The sequence below is a fragment of the Triturus cristatus genome, chromosome 4_2, assembly GCF_964204655.1.
Source record: "Triturus cristatus chromosome 4_2, aTriCri1.1, whole genome shotgun sequence".
In the NCBI taxonomy this organism is placed as follows: domain Eukaryota; kingdom Metazoa; phylum Chordata; class Amphibia; order Caudata; family Salamandridae; genus Triturus; species Triturus cristatus.
The window spans coordinates 923267325-923284417 of record NC_140586.1 but is presented as its reverse complement, the minus strand read 5'-3'; the positions used below and the strand labels follow the sequence as shown (position 1 = coordinate 923284417).

General features: G+C 50.7%; 1 protein-coding gene across 1 annotated transcript in view; it reads left to right on the top strand.

Moving 5' to 3' along the window:
• TIE1 (tyrosine kinase with immunoglobulin like and EGF like domains 1) overlaps positions 1 to 17093 on the top strand; it is a 329526-nt gene that overhangs the window by 184222 nt on the left and 128211 nt on the right. The window contains exons 11-12 of the mRNA XM_085602980.1: positions 3690 to 3827; positions 4350 to 4640. Coding sequence (XP_085459106.1) covers positions 3690 to 3827; positions 4350 to 4640 — 429 coding nt within the window. The remainder of the gene's footprint in view (positions 1 to 3689; positions 3828 to 4349; positions 4641 to 17093) is intronic.

Sequence of the window (17093 nt, the reverse complement as noted above, 5' to 3'; positions counted from 1 at the left end):
GGTGGAGAACACTATTTGTGGCGTTGGCCACTCTGCTGAAGTGATGATGGCATGGGACTCATGCCCAGGAGCACATTGTCTTATCAAACTGCGTGACCCTGGCCTTTGTGAGGACAGTTTTCAATAGTCGAAGCTGCTCACACAAAATTGTAATTTTAGTTGGTAAAGAAAATGAATTAAATCCTACATTTTATATTTAACATTTTGCTAATTATAGGGAGGGAAGTTGCATGCATAAACATCTTAGAATAGAAAGTACAGAAAACACAGCAAAGTATTGAAAGTGACACGTGTCAATGACGTGGCAGGTAATATCTGCTTTAGGCAGACGTCAGCGTGGCTGCCACAGACTGTCATCTACACCAAGGACAGAAGTCGCATCTGGGCGGGCTTTGTAGCATGAAATGTCGTAATAATCCTGAGTTAGAATCCACTGTTGGACCTGAAGGGTGACGGCCAGAATCTACAGTCTGCTTCTAAGGTCAATAAAGGAACCGCCTTATAGTGCCCCCCCCCCCCCCCCCCCAGACAGTGCTGTTCACAGGGATGTGTAAGCACGAGGCTCTGGCAGGAAACACTGTGCAAACACGTTCATTTGACGTCATCTGTTATCAGCATATTGATTGACTGCCTCGAGAGTTTCTCTGTAAGCCCCTCCCTCTCTGAGTGTGTCCCACGTGCACTCGCGTCGTGCAAGCTTCGCTGTCCCCAGCACCTGATGGTTGTGACAGAGCAGCCTGGGCAGCTTTCCTGCCCTCAGGGGCATAGCTTCAGGGGGGTTGTTTGGGGTGTGGCTCAACATCCCGCAAATAAATGCTTTCTTGGCTTGGTCGGGGGGGCCTGTTGTGTCTGTGTCTGTGTTTCTCGCCCTGAGCCAAGAGTGAAAGACAAACAGTGACCTTTGGTGTATGTAAACGGATCTGGTGGCTGCACTTCAAAATCTGAAACCAGGAAACCTAGAATCCATACTGGCTTCCCTGCTTGTCCAAACGGTGTGATCCTCGGCAAACGTTTTATTTCACAGAGGCCCCTTTATTTTTACACATGAGGGAGACTTTAATACTTGAGTTGAGGATGCGTGCGGTACAAGCGCCTCTTGTCAATCAGTCAGTCAATTCTTTATTTATATGATTAATAAAATCCTTACAAAATTCTCTATTTCCACATACTAAAAACATTATAAAATAACATACGTATTAAAATATTGGTATCTGAACATATAAATCAGAGCATACGTATCCGCAGATTCACCTCACTAGAAAAGTAGGTGGGTCCCCAAAGTGCGTAAAGTGACTGAAGGGCAGTCGAATGTTGCTGTGGCTTGAGACAGAGTGGCATTTCAAATGACTGTGCTTCCCAGCCACTCTTGCCCTTTAAATGTACACTGAATCTCAATTCAATTAAAAACAGGCAGAAGTGTGTGGGGGTGGGGGGTGGGGGTCAGGGACTCGCTGGAGCGTTGTTAAAGACCCCGAAAGTACATAGAGTGTGCAAAGTGCTGTCTTGACTGATTCCTCACAAATCACAGGCACATTTCACGGGCATCATTGAGTAGCATTTGATCCCCCCTGAGTTGAACCCCTCTCATGTTTCTTTAATAGAATATGTTGTTGCCCCATCTGTGATAAGAATCTGGGCCACTGACTCGCCTCTTAGTTCACTAATGGCATTGAGGTGTGAGCCACGAAAGTTTCTAAAAGCTATCATATATAAATATCTGTTGAGGCAGGGATATCATCTTATATACTAAGAGGAGACGCTTCCACGTCTTAAGGAAATACACTTTTTTGAATTTTGAAGAGATTGAATCTTATTCCTATATTATATGTGTTACATGATATACATGACACATATTTTGATATCCCTCCTCGTGCACCGACTCTTAGAACTCAGCCAGACCCATGGCTCACTTCTGGTTCGGATCATCCTATTAATTTGCCTGCAAGCCTTCCTCGCGCTCTCATTCCGTCCATCATCTGTTCTGTTTGCCTCTCTAAGCGAGTCATGCTTAGTACCTGGGACCGACCGTCACTTGTTAAAATGACCTGTAAAAAGCGTGGACTAGAAACACGGAGCCCGCCCACATGTATTGATGACTCGACAATCAGGACCTCTTGTAGCAGAGTTTTTGAATCAGGATATTAAATGTATATAGTGAGCGATTTACCAAAAAAGTAGCAATTCAGCACCCTCAGAAGTACCCCTTGGGCGCAAATGTCCTCCCTTTTGAGTTCACAAACACCAGCAGTAGAAGGCTTGCAAGCTGCACTCAAGTTTCCAGGCACACTACTGGAAATCAAACACCTGAATGGTGATGGACGAAGCTTTGCATATAGTCTAGCCACTGACAATCGCTCGGGTAGCATTCCCGCCATCGGTGTGAGCCCACGCCAGACAGAGGTCCACCTCATGCCGGCCAGTACTTACCTGACCCTCGAGGAGTGTCCCTGAGGCCACTGCTTTTTTAGTTGGGACATTTGGGGTACACATCTCCCGGCCCTTATTGGCTAAGCTATGCCCCCAAGTGCCCCAATCTGAGGCAAGGGGGAGAGGTGGCTGCACAGAGCTGGACTCCAGTGGCCGGGGCTGGTGGGGTCTGCGGCGGGAACCAGGACTCATCTAGCACAATATTGAAAGGAAACAGGTCATAGGAACTGCATACACAGGGGTAGAGCTGAGAGCTCCTAGCAGACTCTAGTGACCTCTGCCCTCTCCTCTACTTATCTCAGACAGCCATGTTCATGCAGAAAGGCAGATTAGAGGCTGAAATCAATGAAGCCTTGGCAAATGTCACTGGAGTGTAGTGAACCTGTCAGCAGCAGCATTGCCTCCCTTTGTTTCCTCTCGTAGCACGATTCTCGATTCTCCCATCACGATGTAAAATTAGTGATGCTACATTTTAGATAATGCCATGAAATTCATTCTATTCACTTTCATCTTTTTTAAGGCTAATGTAAACTCTTCTAAGCCACAGAGAGAGGCCGTGGCACAGAGAGCAACAGTGCAAACCTTTCTTAGACACTGAACATGTACATCACTTGGAAGAGGGGTGCAGGATTGCCTAACGCCCACAACGAGGGGCGTGACAATCATTAACGCAGCAGGCACACTGGCACTGGTACCGCTCTCCTCTTCTACTCAACAGTGGTACATTGTCCTGTTTTACCCACAATTTCCAGGTACACTCGGGGAGAACCCCTGGATCCCTCTTAGGGATGGTACGCTCTCTCACAACATAGCTTGAGGCATGATAGTGGTGCGCATGGGCAGTGCCAGCGCAGGACGCGGGCAGCACGAGTGGCAGATGTGGGCAGTAGCATCTCTGGAACGATGGTGGCCACATGTGTTTATCATGAGCACTGCCAGTGGGAGATCCGCATTAGACCCTCGGTGCATGAAACCCCCTTAAATCGCAGAAGCACTATGGATTTGGGAGTGAATGACGTACAAGACTGAAACTGAATCTTGGGAGCTCTGGTTTGAAGCTTTCTGTGTGGGAAGCATTTCCTTTTCAGTTTTGATGTGAGCTTCAGTCCTGGTAAATCTGTTCTCTGAAGACACATATCCCTTGAGTTTGTACCTCTCTGTGCTCATTTTGATCTGTGTCTTGTTTTATGCATCGTGTGTGTTTGTGTCATGTGTGGCCTTCATCTCTGACCCTGTCTTTGGTTTAAAAATTCTCCTTTTAGTTGACAATAATGAAAACATCACCCTGATGAACCTGAAACCGAAGACCTCCTACCTGGTGCAAGTGCAGCTGACGCGACCTGGCCACGGGGGTGAGGGACCTCGCGGACCCTTGGCCGTCATGGAGACAGATTGTCAAGGTATGGTCCAGAAGGACAGAGGAAGCAAGCTCTGGTTCCACCCCTCAGAAGCTGGTGCTGTGGAGTCAACTGACCTTGTGCAGGAGGCCAGGACTCTAGAAGGATCCCTCTGGTTCTGAATGATTCACTGTGCAGAAGTACTCTTTATTGTGGCCACGGGTTGACCTCCCCGACCATGGACTGGTTCCACTGGTCTTTGGTTCATCTTCTCTGACCGGGTTCTTTACCAGTGGTGCTCGGTTATCATCCAGCACTAGGTATTGGGTTGCACTGTTCTTTGTTTATGTCCGTGACTGTGTGCTGGTGTCAATGTTTTTGGTTAGAAAACTTGACTGTGAAGTTGGTTATCACTCCCATACATAAGTTGCATGCTGCTTCCACCTGTTATATTCTTACCAGACTGAGAGCTAGTTATCGAAAGGGCAAACACACATTTCAACATCCCGCTCAGTCAGCGTTGTTGTGCCATATGTGTGCAAGCAAAACCCTCTGAGCGATGAACTGATGTATGTCTTTATGCAGAACCCACCGTGAAGCCGGAGATTGAGGGGTACTCGGTTGAGGGCCGGAACACGCTACATGTCACCTGGCGCCTCCCCCATGGCACCTCGAATGGCAACGGCTTCATTGTCCGCCTCTTCCACCCTGAGAAGGTACTGATCCGTGAGGAGAAGGTGTCGTCCATGTATGTGCTCTCTGCCTTCATCCGGGATCTGGACTTCAACAAGGAGTACAGCCTGGACGTCCTGGTGTATCACTGCACCAGCCAAGGACCCCCTTCAGACCCGCTGAAGGTCAAAATCAGCAGTAAAGGTAAGGCACGAAACATTTAGATGGTTTAAGGTCCGGTGCATGGAACAATCTACGCGACAGGTATAGATATGCAATTTATATATACGTAACCTGAAGGTGTGAGGAACTCTGTGTGTAGTAACAATAGCAACAGAGCAGGCATCAACTGAACAGGAAGGATCCTCACTGCAGAAGCAGACAAGACATCCAGTGTGCGCACTGCAAGGACAGTACATACATGCAGTGTACGCACTGCAGGGATAATCCATAAATCCAGGGAGCACACTGCAGGGACAATTCATACAGTCATTGTGCACACTGCAGGGAGAGTCCATACATTCAGTGTACACATTGAAGGGACAGTCCATACATGCAGTGTGCGGACTGCAGAGACAATCCATACATACAGTGTGTGCACTGCTGGGACAGTCCATACATGCAGTGTGCACACTTCAGGGACAGTACATACACCCAGTGTGTGCACTGCTGGGACAGTCCATACATGCAGTGTGTCGACTGCAGGGACAGTTCATACATCCAGTGCACACCCCACAATGACAGTCCATACATCCAGTGTGCACACTGCAGGGATAGTCCAAACTTCCAGGGTGCACACTGCAGAGACAGTTCATGCATTCAGTCAGCGCTCTGCAGGGAGAGTCCATACATCCACTGTGCACACTGCAGGGACAGTCCATACATCCAGTGTACAGAGTGTAGGGACAGTCCATACATCTTCAGTGTCACCACTGGAGGGACAGTCCATACATCCAGTGTACAGAGTGTAGGGACAGTCCATACATCTACAGTGTCACCACTGCAGGGACAGTCCATACATCCATTGTGCAGAGTGCAGTGTAGATGCAAGAAAGGACAAGCATCCAGTTGTAGTTGGAATTGAAGGCCACCAGTGCCAACAGAGGAGACTGACGCTCAGCCTTCATGCATGGGTTGAGGAGTCTCTGTAATGGGTGAAGTCAATAAATGTTCAGTGCAACCTCTCTGTCTGGGTTTGGAGCTAGACTGAGGCAAGACAGACACCCCGGAGTGCATTGTGTGGGACCAAACTACACCAGCAGCTCCTTTCTTACCTCTGTCCTCCATCCCTGCTACTGAATGAGAAGATTGCCCTGTTTCACACTCACACCAGTCTCCAAGAATTGTGTGTGCTCGGCTGAGCCGGTGACCACCGTGCAGGAACAATGGTTTGCATTTATGATGCTGATCCCAGTGCACGGTGTGTTTAGCTTTGTCTTGTTGCCTTCACCTCAGGGTAGGTTTAGCTTTGCCTTGTTGTCCCTACCTCAGGGTGGGGTTAGCTTTGCCTTATTGTCTCTACCTCAGGGTGGGTTTAGCTATGCCTTGTTGCTTCCGCTTCGGGTGCATTTAGCTTTGCCTTGTTGCCTCCACTTCAGGGTGGGTTTAGCTTTGCCTTGCTGCCACCACCTTGGGGTGGGTTTAGCTTTGCCTTGTTGCCTTTACCTCAGGGTGGGTTTAGATGTGCCTTGTTGCCTCCACGTTAGGGTTGGTTTAGCTTTGCCTTGTTGCCTCCACCTCAGGGTGGGTTTAGCTTTGCCTTGCTGTCTCTACCTCAGGGTGGGTTTAGATTTGCCTTGTGGCCCCCACCTCAAGGTGGGTCTGGCTTTGTTGTGTTGCCTCCACCTCAGGGTGGGTCTAGCTTTGCATTGTTGCCTCCAACTCAGTGGGGGTTTAGATGTGCCTTGTTGCCTCCACCTCAGGGCGGGTTTAGCTTTGTCTTGTTGCCTCCACCTCAGGGTGGGTTTAGATTTGCCTTGTTGCCTACATCTGAGGGTGGTTTAGCTTTGCCTTGTTGCCTCCACATTAGGGTGGGTTTAGATGTGCCTTGTTGCTTCCACCTCAGGGTGGGTTTAGCTTTGCTTTGCTGCCTCCACCTCAGGGTGGGTTTAGATGTGCCTTGTTGCCTTCACCTCAAGGTAGGTTTAGCTTTGCCTTGCTGTCCCTACCTCAGGGTGGGTTTAGCTTTGCCTTATTGTCTCTACCTCAGGGTGGGTTTAGCTATGCCTTGTTGCTTCCGCTTCGGGTGGGTTTAGCTTTGCCTTGTTGCCTCCACTTCAGGGTGGGTTTAGCTTTGCATTGCTGCCACCACCTTGGGGTGGGTTTAGCTTTGCCTTGTTGCCTTTTCCTCAGGGTGGGTTTAGATGTGCCTTGTTGCCTCCACGTTAGGGTTGGTTTAGCTTTGCCTTGTTGCCTCCACCTCAGGGTGGGTTTAGCTTTGCCTTGCTGTCTCTACCTCAGGGTGGGTTTAGATTTGCCTTGTTGCCCCCACCTCAAGGTGGGTCTGGCTTTGTTGTGTTGCCTCCACCTCAGGGTGGGTCTAGCTTTGCATTGTTACCTCCAACTCAGTGGGGGTTTAGATGTGCCTTGTTGCCTCCACCTCAGGGCGGGTTTAGCTTTGTCTTGTTGCCGCCACCTCAGGGTGGGTTTAGATTTGCCTTGTTGCCTACATCTGAGGGTGGTTTAGCTTTGCCTTGTTGCCTCCACATTAGGGTGGGTTTAGATGTTCCTTGTTGCTTCCACCTCAGGGTGGGTTTAGCTTTGCTTTACTGCCTCCACCTCAGGGTGGGTTTAGATGTGCCTTGTTGCTTCCACCTCAAGGTGGATTTAGCTTTGCGTGGTTGCCGCCACCTCAGGGTGGGTTTAGCTTTGCCTTGTTGCTTCCGCCTCAGGGTGGGTTTAGCTTTGCCTTGTTGCCTCCACCTTAGGGTGGGTTTAGCCTTGCCTTGTTGCATCCACATTAGGGTGGGTTTAGCTTTGCCATGATGCCTCCACATTAGGGTGGGTTTAGCTGTGCTTTGTTGCCGCCACCTCATGGTGGGTTTAGGTTTGCCTTGTTGCCTACACCTCAGGGTGGGTTTATCTTTGCTTTGCTGCCTTCACCTCAGGGTGGGTTTAACTTTGCCTTGTTGCCTCCACCTTTGCTACACGAGGAGGGGGTCCTTGTAGCCTGCTAGAGTTTGGAGTGGGCTTGGCAGGTGGAATCAGGTGAAGGTTTTGCAGCTTTTCTGCACACCAGAGTAAGTTAAAGTTTAGTTACCCATGTGTATGGACCCTTCAAACAACTTACAAGCAGGCATGACCTAATCTAAATGTGCACCTGCATGAAGCAAAGTCTATTGTCTAGGTGCACTAATGTGTCCACTCTAGGGGCCTGTACTCAACTTTATGCTCACAGGTTCACTCTCAGCGGATCCACTCAGCCTTTCATCCTTCTGAGGTTGATAAAATGAGCACCATTGAGTTGGGTAACAAACATCTGTTATTCAGCAGCACCAAGGTACTCTTGGGTGAGTGTGTGCTTTGCAAATACACATGTTGTGTTATGTTTATGTTATCTGTCTGGCATAGGGTGCGCTGTCTCACCTTCTATAGATGTGGAACTTTGACCTGTTAGGCTCTCACCACAGAGTCCCCCCACCCTCTCTGTGCCGGTCTGTCTAGCCCAAGTCTGCATCTCACTCATGCCCACGGTAGGAAGGGCCGGGCCATCCTCAGGAGTGTAGCATCTCAGTGAGTCCTTCTTTGTTGTTCACAATATCTATGAACTTCAAAATCCAGGTGGGTCAAAAGCCGCACCTGCATTAAGCTGTTGAGTACTACTGCAAACCTACCTGCTCTGTGCACTTGGATTCACCGTGTCCTGGGCATGGCTGCCTACAGAGTGACTTGAGCCCTCTGGAGTGGACAAGCAGCTCAGATGCTGTTTCCTGAGCAGGGACCCATCTTCTGCCACCTCAGCTCTCATGAGCAGGCCAGATCATGCATTTTACCAGGCGCGCAACGCCCATTGGACTCAAAGGCCTTCAGCCCCCCCCCAACCCCCCCCCCCCCCCGTCGTGTGTGGCAGCGCGGGATGAGACAGCTTCCCGGGTACACACACAGCCGCACCCGAACACTTCACAGGTCTTTAAAAGACCTTTTGCTTGTTAATGAGGCTTTGATGGTTTTCACCCCTGCTTAGAGCCCCTGCAGCTCCACTCTGCCTTTTGCTTGAAGAATCAGCCCCCCCCCGAAATTTTTCTTAGCCCCCCTCCGAAATTTGACTCTAGTTGCGCCTCTGCATGTTACCCACTGCCATACATCATGGTATCCTCTTGCCTGGGTCCACTACGACGATGTACATTTCACGGTAGACAAGTCTGTCAGACCTAAGTTCTAATCCAGACCACGGCCTGTCCCCAGAGACATCTATCAGTGCTGTACGAGCCTGTTTCTTCTCACAGACCCTCTTTCTCTTAGACGTATCCCTCACCCACACAGCTCTGCTAGGGTCCATCCTTCGACAGCACCCTCTGCCCTCAGACTCCTCTCTCCACATCACCTGCCCAACCGAACCCACGACTTCACCTGAACCGGAAGTGAACTGAGTTCCAAAATGGCCGCCACTTCCCATTCCCACATATAGACTCGTCCTCGTCTCTGTTAGTACTGCAGACAGGAAGGGTGCATCAAAGATGAATCAACACAGTTAAGGCACTTTTCTATAATGGTGGAAAGTTTCATTTTAACCCATTATGTCAGTAAAAGGGGTTTATGTGCATAAAGAAAGAGAAAACTTGAAGAAACTCTTTCAAACGTGTCATTGTCCTGCTTTGATGGCGTTTGTCACCCTGAGCAGTGGTCTTCAAACCTTTTAATGCTGCACCCTCCCCCCCTTGGAAAAAATTAATTGGGTCCCCCCTGAAATTTTTTCACATTCTATTAAACTGGCAATGTTTAAATGTGTCTAGACTTAATTAAACATTGCAGTTAAGTTATTTCACTCTTTTAAAAATGCAATCAAATACATGATTGCCAAACATACTATTCTGGTCAGACAGGCCTTATTAATGTGTAAAAGTATCCAGAGTGATTATTAGAAACGGGGGGGAGGGTTTGCAGAATAGTTGGAGTCCGTTCTCTTTTCACACTTTCGCCCAGCCAGGCTATACATGACAAAGGTTGCTAGGGATGGCCCATTACAGAGCAGCTTACTGCAGGTCATTCACCCCCTCCCCCAAAAACAAAATACTGTTATCAGTATACTGCCTCTTTTGGCCAGAGCCTGGTGCCCTCCCCCCCCCCCCCCATACGGGGGCCCGTCCCCCAATTTGAAGGCCTCTGCCTAAGAGCATTGGTCTTCAAATTTGTATACACTGAGCCTCCTGAGCACAATGTTTTGGAGTCAGGGTCCCCCTCAAACCTTTGCAAGGGGTGGGTGGAGTAGGGGGGCAAGAATTGCTAAATCGTCACACTGGGATTTCCACTGGGCAAAAAGTCATAATTGGGTCCTCAAAGCCACATTTAAGCCTCCTTTGAAAACCATTATCCTGACCTTTCTCTATAAAGTCGAATCCTGAACACACTCTAAATTTCAATTCAAACTCTTAAGTAGATGTACAAACTTGTCGCACAGGGATAGTCCATACATCCACTGTGCACACTGCAGGGACAGTACATACATCCAGTGTGCGCACTGCAGGGGCAGTCCATACATCCAGTGTGCGCACTGCAGGGGCAGTCCATACATCCTGTGTGCGCACTGCAGGGAGAGTCCATACATCCAGTGTGTCCACTGCAGGGACATTTCATACATCCAGTGTGTGCACTGCAGGGACAGTCCATACATCCAGTGTGCGCACTGCAGGGACTGTACATACATACAGTGTGTACACTGCCGGGAGAGTCCATACATCCTGTGTGCGCTCTGCAGGGACAGTCCATACATCCAGTGTGTATACTGCAGGGAGAGTCCATACATCCAGTGTGCGCACTGCAGGGACAGTCCATACATCCAGTGTGTACACTGCAGGGACAGTACACACATCCAGTGTGTACACTGCAGGGAGAGTCCATACATCCTGTGTGCGCACTGCAGGGACAGTCCATACATTCAGTGTGTACACTGCAGGGAGAGTCCATACATCCAGTGTGCGCACTGCAGGGACAGTCCATACATCCAGTGTGTACACTACAGGGACATTTCATACATCCAGTGTGTGCACTGCAGGGACAGTCCATACATCCAGTGTGTGCAACATTTTATACATCCTCTGTGCACACTGCAGGGACAGTACATACATCCAATGTGCGCACTGCAGGAGCAGTCCATACATCCAGTGTGTACACTGCAGGGAGAGTCCATACATCCAGTGTGCGCACTGCAGGGACAGTCCATACATCCAGTGTGTACACTGCAGGGACATTTCATACATCCAGTGTGTGCACTGCAGGGACAGTCCATACATCCAGTGTGCGCACTGCATGGACAGTTCATACATCCAGTGTGCGCACTGCAGGGACATTTCAGACATCCAGTGTGTGCTCTGCAGGGACATTTCATACATCCAGTGTGTGCACTGCAGGGACAGTCCATACATCCAGTGTGTGCAACATTTCATACATCCAGTGTGTGCACTGCAGGGACAGTGCATACATCCAGTGTGCAGATTGTATGGACAGCCCATACATCCAGTGTGCGCACTGCAGGGACAGTCCAAACATCCATGGTACACACTGCAGGGACAGTACATACATCCAATGTGTGCACTGCAGGGAGAGTCCATACACCCAGTGTGTACACTGCAGGGACAGTCCATACACCCAGTGTGTACACTGCAGGGACAGTCCATCCATCCAGTGTGTGCACTGCAGGGAGAGTCCATACATCCAGTGTGTACACTGTCGGGACATTTCATAAATTGTGAATTCTAAATGTTCTGTTTATTTTTCCAAGCAGCAGATCCCAAAAATCAAATAAATCACAGTGTATTGGCAATAAATTTGTTCGCCTTAACAGGTCTTTCCTCTCTGGATAAAACTTTATGAATTATGAGGGAGATGGTGTTTGTGGGCTTAGAGGGAGGGGTGCTCTCTCTGTTCTGTGATGCTGGATAGGATGGTTTACACCGGTCGGTTGGTAATGTATGTTAAGAATTGTAGTAACTGGTGACAGAACATTATGCGGGCCGTCTTATACTGAAGCTGTGTAGTGGGAAGTAGCAAGCTGTGCATACATTCATGCTAGCAGTACAGTCAGAGACACAGATGATGTCTGTCCCTTCCTGCACATAAACAATCCTAAAATGCCGTTTTGTCACTTTTATGTTTGCTGCTTCATGCAGAACACATGAAAGTCACAAAATGGCATTTTTTTTACAGAATGTTTATGTACAGGAAGGGGGACCTTCCAAGACAAACAATCGATTGCAGTTTGCTTTTTCCATGTGTGCTGCACAAGGCAGCACACATGGAAAAAGCAACAACGAGGAGAAATAATGCATTTCTCCTTGTTTCGCCAACTTAAGACCAGGTTCTACCTGGTCTTAATTTTGGCACTGACACCCATGTACGCTGCCCTTGTACATAAGAGGCAGCATCAAAATGAATGGGTGTTGCGGTGGAACGCTCACCACAACACCCACTGTTCACCCCTTTCACGCTAAACATAGCATGAAAGGGTGCCTTATGTACAAGGCAGCATTAAGCCACGTTAAGTGGCTTAACGCTGCGTTGTACATAAGGCAAAGCCCCTATCGCCACCACAACATCCATAAACGTGACGTTGTGGTGGCGATAGGGGCATGTACATATGCCCCTATATTACGCAACATTAACAGGAGCACATGCACAGGAGTCTCACGCACTAATGTTAAACAACACACAGCCCTTGGGTGGTACAGATCTCTTCCACATCGACTCCAACATTCTCCCCATCAGCCTGCCCCGCCCCAGGCTATTTTGTTCAAGGAGCTTTGCTAATCCTGCCCCCGGCCATTTCAATTAACGCCCCAAACAGAGCCCTATTCCTGGCAATGAATGAAAACACACCCACTAATGTTTCCTCACTGCCCTTGCGAATGGCTCAAGGGCGACAGAGGCGTCGCCCTCCAATTCATGCGCACTGCTCAGGAGGCCAGATTCCAGGCTGCAACCCCTGCCCCTATCTAAAAAACACAGACTTAGCTAACAATGTCACCGAGCAGCAAGTAAAATTTACATTCACAGCGTTTCTAATCCTTTGCTGTTTCTTCCCCGAGGGTACTGTGCTTTTTTTTTTGTTGCAGATTTATATAGCGCGAACTCGACCCGAAGGTATTGGAGCGCTTTACATGAGCACCGATTACGTTACACAAGGACACATTCAGGCACGGGGAGATTAAGTGATTTGCCCAGAATCACTGGATGTGGACGCGACCCCGTGGTTCAAACCTTGGTTTCCAGCACCAAAGTCGGCAGTCTAGCCGACGGACCACACCCAATGACACCAGCCACCCCAGGTTACAACGTCTCGATCTGTCTCTGCACACCCTCTGTGGAGTGAATGCAACACAACATTAATCTCGCTCTATCGGGCATGGTCTGTCCATGGACAACCTCTTGGAACACACGTTGTGGACAAGTAATTGCCCTGTGTGCTCCATATGAAACGTATACGAAAACATAATGCCTCGTGTTCCTAACAGCGCCCACCCAGCCCTGGAAGAAGGAAGTAATACGAGGGCGAAAAGCAGACCCAAGATGGTGTAATACGGATCAGTAGTTGGAGAATCCTTGCTGTGTTTGGAGGGTGTCTTGCCCCTACTGTGGAGCCAGGTGTGGCTTCTGGAAGGGTCAGTGATTCAAGCAGACGAGTGGACATTGAGCCCACTTTAGCTCACTAGTGGTAGCTGGTTTCACGATGACGGTACGCGTGCAAGCTAAACCCAGCCATGCAGTTTCCATTACCATTAGGAGAGCAGTGGATGGCATGAGATGCTTGTAGCATAAACAACAAAGATGGCGTCCATTGAGACCTTCTGCTGGAAGGTGGACAGAGTGACTTTATAGAGTGTCTTGTGTGTCACCCAAGAGCTAATCGTTCACACCGACACACGGCATTGAACAACTGCCATGTTGTCATTCATCCCTTCCTGTTATTTACTAGATGGTTCCCGCAGACCATGGCTAGACCAAGACAAAGAGATTCTCCATTTCTGGTCCAGCTCCAACACAGTCCGTGAAACACAAAGTCTGAATGAAAGGGCCGTGTCAGCGTGAAGCGTCCTGTTCTTTTGTGGCTTCCGAGCTCAATCTTATGGCCAAATGACAGCGGCAGACATCGTCCCTGTGGTGGGCCAGGCATCACTCAGCCAATAGTTCTCACTTTGTGCTTAGGATGAAAATCTGTTGTGTTTAGACCACCAACACGTTCTTCATTCTATATGAAATTCTATAAATTGATAAAAACAGTAGGACTAGTGGCATATTATAAGAGCAGGTGAGAATTTGAGGCCTGCACCATCTGCAGAGCACCAGAAAAGTCGCATGTTTGCTGGTGTGGTAGGAAGCAGGCATTGGGCCCTATTTACAAAGGTATTTCTGTTTGCAAATTCAAGTTTATGGCTGAAAATAGCACTTTCAATTGACAAAGGGCTTCCAGATGGGTGTACATATATTTAGCACTCCAGATTTCTCCACAAAGTTGCACTTGTAAAGACTACTCACTGCTCAGGAAGTGGACATTCTAAGGGGTGGCTTCCTATGGAAGTTTGGGAACTGCCACAGACACCACCATTTGTGATGATGTAATGCTTTTCCACCCTGGAACAAACATGCATTTCTAGAGGATGTTCCATTCCTCCTGTGCAGAGCTCTATGCTCTGTACAGTGGAGGTTCCATTCCTCCTGTGCAGAATTCAATGCTCGGTTCAGAGGATGTCCCATTACTCCTGTGCGTAGTTCGATGCTTTGTACAGAGGAGGTTCTAATTCTCCTGGGTGGAGTTCTGTCTATGCTATGTACAGAGGAAGTTCCATTCCTTCCATGCAGAGTTCAATGCTCTGTACATAGGAGGTTCCATTCCTCCTGTGCGGAGTTCGATGCTGTTGGAAGGCGTTCACCGGGGAGGCTGCGGAATGCGTTCCTGACCACCCGGGGACCCACCTCTCCCAGAGTTAGGCCGAGCAAGAGCGGGGAGGCCCTTCCTGGAAGGGTCTCGTACCTAGGATCGCACACGCTGCGCTTACACTCTTCTGATAGAGGGACACCACACAGTAGTTCTTCGTAAGACAGTATACTTTATTGTTAGTTGTAAGGGATCTTTATGATCCGGAAGGCAAGTATGGAATTAGTGCCACAAGCGGCGGCGATCTCGTGATAGGGGTATGAGGGTAGCGGGACAGTCTTTGAGTCAGTGTCTCTGCGGAGTATCCTGAGCACAGCTCTCAATCCTCGAGCTGGGGGGATGTTACTTCTCTCGGCAATCTCTGCCGATTCTCTTGGAGGAGGGTGCCGCGAGTCACTCAGCAGGCACAGGTGGTTCGTAGTTCGGGGAGCCGCAACAGCGTCAGCAGGGCTCAGATGGTTCAGAGTTCGGGGAGCCGCGACAGCGTCAGCAGGGCTCAGATGGTTCAGAGTTCGGGGAGCCGCGACAGCGTCAGCAGGGCTCAGATGGTTCAGAGTTCGGGTAGCGTTCTTCGGTTCGGGGAGCGATCGAGCCGCGACCAGGTCAGCAGGCTCTCGTCAGTCCAGGTCTTCTCTGCCTCCCGTCCCTTCCGCACCCCTTGTTATACTTCCCCTCCTCTTTGAAGTCCGGAGTCCTCGCCGAGAGGGGTCTTGGTGCCTGGGGGCGGTGTGTCGGGGCTTCCTGTCGCTCGGCCCTTTGATCTGTTCAGGTGGGTCCGGGAGGGACTCCAGACACCCAGCAGGCGAGGCGGCCGCTCACCGGGGGCCTGGTGGCCGATCGAAACTGTCCTTGGGGAAGAGACCAGAGGTGTGACAGGGTCGGCGCCTCTCGGTCTGGCTTGGGGGGTTCCTCTCTCCCTTGGCCGGGCCTGCGTGTTGGGGTCGGGCCGGCCATCGAGATGTTGGGCCGGGGTGGCCGGAAGTCTGTGACATCGAGGATCGGTGCGGTTGCAGGGTGGCTTGCTGGTCGGGAGGGCCCACGCCACGAGGCCGGTCTCACACGTGCCCCCCCCAGCTGAAAGGCGGGGAGAACTACCCATCTACTTGGGGGTTCTCCTCGCTGAAGCGGAAGAATCGGGACAGGCCGTCCGCGTTGGCGTGGTCCGTCCCGGGGCGATGCTCCACAGTGAAATCCATCCCCTGGAGGGAGATTGACCAGCGTAGCAGCTTGGGGTTTTCTCCTCGCATCTGCATCAACCACCGCAAGGGTCGGTGATCTGTTTGAACTCGGAAGTGTGTTCCAAACAGGTAGGGCCGTAGCTTTTTGAGGGCCCAGACTACTGCGAAGGTCTCCCTTTCAATGGTGCTCCACCGCTGTTCTCGGGGCAGCAACCTTCGGCTGATGAAGGCTATGGGCTGATCTACGCCTTTGTCGTTGAACTGTGAAAGGACTGCCCCGATGCCGTGTTCCGAGGCGTCCGTCTGGACCAAAAACTCCTGGGCGTAGTCGGGGGCTTTAAGTACTGGAGCAGTACATATAGCGGCTTTCAAGGCGTCGAACACTTTCTGGCATGGGGGAGTCCATTGTACTTTCTTGGGGTGTTTCTTGGAGGTTAGTTCTGTGAGGGGGCCTGCGATGCTGCCATAGTCTTAATAAACCTCCGGTAGTAACCGGTGAGGCCCAGGAAGCGCCGGACTTCCGTTTGGGTCGTTGGGGGTTCCCAGGACAAGATGGCGTCGATCTTTGGCTGGAGGGGGCGACCTGCCCGCTTCCCACCTGGTGCCCCAGATAGATTACGGAGCCTTGTCCAATTTGACATTTGCTGGCTTTGATGGTGAGGCCGGCCTGGCGCAGAGCCAGCAGGACTTGTCGGAGGTGCTGGAGGTGCTCGGTCCATTGAGAGCTGAATACCGCTATATCGTCGAGGTACGTTGCGCTGAACCCCTCTAGTCCGGACAGGACCCTGTTCACCAGCCGCTGGAAGGTGGCCGGGGCATTCTTCATTCCAAACGGCATCACCCTAAAGCGGTAGTGCCCATCCGGGGATGAGAGGGCAATCTGCCAGTATCCGCAGGTTAGGTCGAAGGTGCCGAGGCGGTCGATGAGCTCGTCGGTGCGGGGGATAGGGTGAGCGTCCGCTCGGGTGACCGCATTGAGTCCTCGGTAGTCCACACAAAACCTCAGCTCGGGGGCGACACCAGGGGCAGCCGCTTTCGGGACCAGGACTACCGGGCTGGCCCAGGGGCTGTCGGAGGATTCAATCACCCCGAGGGCCAACATCTTCGCTACCTCGGTCTGGATGCAGGTTCGGACCTGATCAGGGACCCGGTAGGCCCGGTGTCTCACTGGCGGGCTGTCGCCGGTGTTCACGTCGTGGACACACCATTCGGTGACCCCGGGGGTTAGGGAGAAGAGGTCCGTGAACTGCCTTAGTAGCTGGCGGCAGTCGTCGGACTGTTGGACTGTGAGGGCGGTGGACAGTCTCACCCCCTCCAGGGAACCATCGGTCTCTTTAGCCCCCAGGGGGTCTGGAAGGGGCTCGGTGTCTTCTTCAGCCCCATCATCGGTGG